General features: G+C 43.5%; 1 protein-coding gene across 1 annotated transcript; it reads left to right on the top strand.

Moving 5' to 3' along the window:
* The first annotated feature begins 774 nt into the window (after positions 1-774).
* Positions 775-4891, top strand: CD14 (CD14 molecule). Its single transcript, XM_081204202.1, has 2 exons — positions 775-999; positions 3059-4891. Exon 2 carries the CDS (start codon positions 3069-3071, stop codon positions 4419-4421), a length of 1353 nt encoding a protein of 450 aa, XP_081060328.1. The 5' UTR covers positions 775-999; positions 3059-3068; the 3' UTR covers positions 4422-4891.
* Positions 4892-5993: the final 1102 nt, after the last annotated feature.

Below are 5993 nucleotides of genomic sequence, written 5' to 3'. Positions count from 1 at the left end.
CCCCACCCCAGAAGATTAAAAAAACCCAGGTCTGTTGAAACTGGAAATTCAAGTCTGTCCATTCCCCGCTCCCTCCTTATCTATGAAGGGAACATGATGGAACTGGTTGCCATCAATATAACAGAAAATGCATATTCATTGCATGTATAGTCACTCACAATTTGTATGCTACAAGTGCCTCCTTGTATTTTGGCATCCCCTCCATGTTACTGAAATACATTTACCGTACTAACCTTTGTGGGCCTTGGTAAAAAACCAGATCTACTATTATTTACATAGATCCTCATGAATTTGCTTGAGTTTTATATACAAAGCATACAAATTGGTAAAAATGCAAACAAAAATAAGCTTAAAAGCACTATCAGAACATTATCAGTACTGCACCGCCAATATAAAAATTAGCACAGGACAGCCCAAAATCCAGTACAAAGCAGCACTCAGGAATACGACTTCACTGTTTGCTTTTTATACCACATTAACCACATGCTGTCTGCTCTGAATAGGAGCCAGTGTGGGGTTGTGTAGTCTGGTCTACTTATCTTGTTTTTCTGCAAGGTGGTGGCTGGAATACTAACAAATACCATCCTCTGCCCGGGAGCTAGCCTGACTTTCAGGAAGTGTGTGCAGAATGGATATGTGGAATTAGTAAAACAGATGTAGCTGCTGGACTACTTTTGACAATAATGCCTTCTGCTTGTTACTTTTCGGAAATGAACTTGAAAGCTGAGATCACTTTCCATCTCACTATTTCCCAATTTGGAGCTCTTTGTTATGTAATCTTCCTGTGTTGGAAGTTCCTCAAAAGGCTTGTGAAATTCTGCTAAAATAACTAGAAGCAGGTTGGGAGGAAGAACTCAGCTGGAAAATTAAAACTGAGTAATCTCTGACCCTTTGCTGCTACTGAACACAACGGGACAGTTACTAAGAGAACGTGTTGTGTGTGGAAAGGAGCAGAAGGAGATCTGTGGCAGAAACGACTCTCAACTTCCAGAGCAGTTGGTAGGTGATTTTTAGCTTTGTTGTTGAAATGCCATTTTTCTCCTCTTAAGCACTAGAGGGCCGTTCTGGCACATGTACAGCACAATCCTGTACGTATTATCCGCATATTTTCAGAAGTAAGCCCTGCCACCCACCCACCGTGTTCAGTGGTAGCTTTCTTCCAGCTAAGTATGCAAAAGCATTTTGTGATTCTGAAATACCTTGCTGGTAAAGAAATGCCATCTCATACGCTACACTACTTTCCAGTTCTATTTTAGCTTTGTGACCTGCTTCTGAACATAGCAATATTTAAATAGATTTCAGTTCCAGGAGAGCACTATAACTGGCAGAATGAAAACAAAAAACAAAAACGGACACGAACCTTATTATTTTCTAAGGATGAACTATACGTAGTCAGTGGTGTGGGTCTTCCAGGAAAAACTGTACATGCAAATAGGGTGATTTGCATATAGTAATTATCTGAGTGATTTCATTTAGCATGTTTATTTTTACTTGTACTGTATTTAGTAAACAAAGCTATGAACTTTGATAGTGTCAAGCTTGCCTAATATTTAGTTGCAATTGGCACCCATTGTTATTAAAGAACTTATGAAATGTAAACTTTTCTGCAGAAAAATTAAGCCCTGGAAAATTTTGTGTCCCACATCACTGAATGCAACCATAAACCAAGAGCAAGTTTGTGTCATTTGTGTCACATTTCTCTCAACAATAGGCTTGTTAGGAGTGTTTCCTTGGCTATGTGTTATTTGAAGTAAGACGGACAGGGCTGTGTCCCCTCTCTCTTTAATTAAAAGTATCCAGGGAAAAGATCCTCTCCATCTCCTCATTGCTCACAAACAACAAAACCCATCTTCTGTTTGTTTTGTTAAGTAGTGAGCAGCAATTTCCTTGCCTACCCTCTTACTGAGGCAAGTGTCCCATTTCTGACTGCAGGTGGCACTTCATGAGACTGAATGCCTTTCCATGCAAAAAATAAAATCAAATAATCATTGTACATAGAAAACTTGTCTATCAGGACAAAGTGCTCTAGCTTCTCCCTGGGCTGCTAGTTTTCTATGTGAGGGAAGTTTTTGCACACACCACTATTTCACATGGTGTGAGCCTGTGAGGTCTATGTTTCGGCTGGAAATGCAGATGGGTCTGAGAGAGGAGTGGAAACTGGCATAGTGGCGAGTAGCATCACAAGGCCAAACCTGCGCTGTGTCTCCATTATAGTTTCTAGAGGGAAGGAAGGGCATCTTTTTATATGCGACGGCGGCAGCAAGAGTTCTGATTGTGGCAAAATGGAAGAGTAATGAAATCCCCTCTGTACAAGATTGGATCCGAAAGCTGACAGAATATGCTGAATTAGACGGTCTATCAGAAAAATTAAGAATAAATCAAAACAGGAATTTGTTTCAAAATGGGAGGTTTTCAAAGAATATTTGAAAAATAAATATAGTTGTTTAAATTCTGTAGCAGCATTCAAGGAACTTCAGTAATAGTTGCAAGGCAGATATAAGAAATTAGATATGTTAAGAAAAGGTTTAATTATGATACATAAAAGTGTGTATTGGCAATAAGTAATATGAAATCAAAATATGGAATAGACGGGAGGTTGGGTCTTTAGTGTTAAGACCAATATATGTTTTATTGTTTGTTAAGAAAATTATGTGTCTGTGGTTATTACTGTGTGTAACTCGGTATTTGTGTTTTTTCTTTTTTCTTGTGTATCAATAAAAATTATATTATATATATATATATATATAGTTTCTAGAGGGAAGAGGCACTTGAGGGTCTCGGGTGCCGTGCTACCTCTCCCATCCCCACTAGCAAAGGAATCCAGGATGGGAAAATAGACAAAACCTCAGAGGTGGTGTGGCATTACTTGGAGTACGTTGTTCCCACTGACTTCCCATGCGATCTGTCAAATCCTGCAGCATACAGATGGTTGCTGACACTTTAGGAAATAATGTTGTGATTTAACTGTGACTTTTCTGGCATGTGCTTTTGTAAACCAATAAAATCTTTAACAATTTTTTTAAAAAAACAACAACAACTGTGGCTTTTCTCTTTTCAGGGTTTGCATCATGCTCAGAATTCAGGCCTTTGTGTTCTCCCTTCTCCTGGGACTGGAACTCCCCAAAGCAAAAGCCAACTGTAACTTTACAGAGTCCCAACGTCACTGTGTTTGTTCACTAGAGGCAAATAACTTCATTCAGTGCCTTCCAGCCACCACATATGAGCTTCGAGGAGGAAATCTGGAACAATTTGCAGGTTCTTCTGGAATCAAGCCAAACCCACAGATAATTGACATTCTGGAGGCCCTGCTAGTTCGCAAGCTCATATTTACAGACCTCATTGTGCCAGAGGTTCTCGTGCCAGGGTCCCTGGAATTTCTTTCCTACTCTCAGGTCTCAGAACTTGAATTTGTAAACTGTACTTTCCTTAGAGCCGCTCACTGGAGCCTCCCAGGTTGGGACCTGAAGGTTTCTTCCTTGCGCTTTCACAAAGTGACGGCTGCCCCCCTGGATGACAGACTGAACATGTCCCGCCTGAGAAGGTGGCTGGAGACCCTGCAGAATCTGACAGTTACAGAGTCACAAGTCACATCTGTCCCGTGCGAAATTAGCAAGATGTTCACATCGTTGCATTTACTGGATGTTTCGGGAAACAGTTTCCAGGACCAAACCATGAAGTCAACATTCTGCGAAGGGGTTTTTCCGCAACTCCAAATCTTAAAACTCCACCACAACAATCTGACCTCTTTTGAGACTGTGTGCAAGACTCTTGGCCATCTCAAGATGCTCACTCACTTAGACCTAAGTCAGAATAACTTTCAGCCCCGAGACTTTTCCTCCTCCTGCACGTGGCCACATTCGCTTCAAATTTTTAATTTGTCCAGTACAGGGTTAGAGCAAATAGGCAGTTCTCTGCCACCCAACATTGAGATATTAGACCTGAGTGCCAATAACATTTTTACCCTTGACTTCTCACTCCCTGCCTTGAAAGAGCTCTACCTGTCCAAAAACAGGCTGCAAACTGTTCCTTCACTTGACAGGCTTCCTAGTTTGCAAGTCCTCAGTCTTGATCAAAACCAGATCTCACAGCTTCCCAGAAACCATCTCCTGCGTCTGCAGAGCTTGAAAGCTGGCCACAATCTCTACAATTGTTCTTGTTCCAGGGATATCCAGGACTTAGCAGCAAAACCATCATTGCTGCCTGATTGGCCTCAGGATTATACATGCCATTCCCCTCTCAATTACCAGGGCTCCCTGGTAAAAAATGCACATTTTTCATCACTGCAGTGCAAGGCTCTGGTCACTCGTGGCTCAGTATTCAACTTGTTGATATGCCTTCACCTTGTTTTTCTGTTCAGTGCTACAATTTCCGGACATTTTCTTTCAGCAATTCTGAACTGTTGGAACTCGTCAGGGAACTAACAAGCAGATCACAAATTGATTGTGGCATAATTAAGTGTAAGCTACTTGACTGGGCTAGATTTTAATCATATTAGTACATTTTGTACTGTATTTTATGACACTACTATACACTGCCTGTGTGGTGTAGTGGTCAGACGTGGGAGACCAGGGTTCAAATCCCCACTCTCAATGAAGTGCACTAGGTGAGCTTGGGCCAGTCATTATCACTCAGCCTAGCCCACCTCACAGGGTTGTTGCAGGGGATTAAATGAGGTGGGGGAGAACCATGAGCTTACTGGAGGAAAAGCTGGGATATAAATGCAATAAAAATGCCTGCATAACAGGTGGTATATAAAAACCTCAATAAATAAATAAACTAGAAAATTAGAATTTGGGGTTGGGTATTGAATATTACTGTACAAATGGTATGAGTGCAGAATTTGTAAAAAAATAAAATAAAGAGGGGGAGCAAGAGTATGCTTCAGTTAGAATACTGCATGCTGCTTTGACTGTAACTTTTCCTCTACCAGCTGAAACACACGTTATTTTTATTAAAAATTAACCACAGTCTCCCAACATCTTTTTAAAATAACCCCCTGTACTAAAAACTCATAAATATTTGCAATTGTTATAAAGCAACAACAAAAAGGTAGAGTGTACATTTGATCTCCAGCTGCTTACAGATGCCATTTTTAAGAGAGAGAGAGATACCGTATTTTTCGTCCCATAGGACCCTCCGCCCCATAGGACGCACCTAGTTTTTTTGGGGGGAAATAAAGGGAAATAAAGGTCGAGGAACAGCGGGATGGCGGCGCTGCGCCTCCCTGCTGTCCCCCGAGCTTGTGGGGCTGGCCCATGTCTGCCCGGCGCGAGGGGCGCTCTGCTTCAGGGTGCCCTGCCCGCCGGGCAGCAGGCTGCTATCCGCAGTGTGGGGAGCCCTGCGGGGGCCTCCCGCAGGGCTCCCCACGCTGCGGACGTGTTCCCGAAGCGCCGGGCGCTCTGCTTTCAGGGCGCCCGGCGCTCCGGGAAGTCAGGCTGCTATCCGCAGCTTAGACATCCCTGCGGGACCTCCTGCAGGGCTGCCTAGGCTGTGGATGTGTTCCCGAAGCGCCGGGCGCTCTGCTTTCAGCACGCCCGGTGCTCCGGGAAGCAGGCTGCTATCCGCAGCCTAGACAGCCCTGCGGGAACTCCCGCAGGGCTGCCTAGGCTGCTGATGTCTTCCTGAAGCCTGGAGAGCGAGAGGGGTCAGTGCGCACCGACCCCTCTCGCTCTCCAAGCTTCAGCGAAAGCCTGCATTCGCCCCATAGGACGCACCCAGATTTCCCCTTCATTTTTGGAGGGGAAAAAGTACGTCCTATAGGGCGAAAAATACGGTATATAATGATCCCATACACTGCATACATCCCACTGAGCCTGCTCTAAGGGGGTCATCCATGGATGTGGAAAACAGCGAGAGGCAATTACCATATGCTCCTCTCCTTCTCCAGTGCCACTGTGATCTGAATCTCCCATGGCTGCATTTGCCATGTTTAAAAACCATAAGAGACCCAGCCACCTATATGTCCAGTTTGGTCTTCAGAATCTTTTTCTCAC

The sequence above is a fragment of the Podarcis bocagei genome (assembly GCF_964188305.1).
Source record: "Podarcis bocagei genome assembly, chromosome: 8".
In the NCBI taxonomy this organism is placed as follows: Eukaryota; Metazoa; Chordata; class Lepidosauria; order Squamata; family Lacertidae; genus Podarcis; species Podarcis bocagei.
Note: the sequence above shows the minus strand (reverse complement) of the source record. Positions and strands in the feature narration are given on the sequence as shown.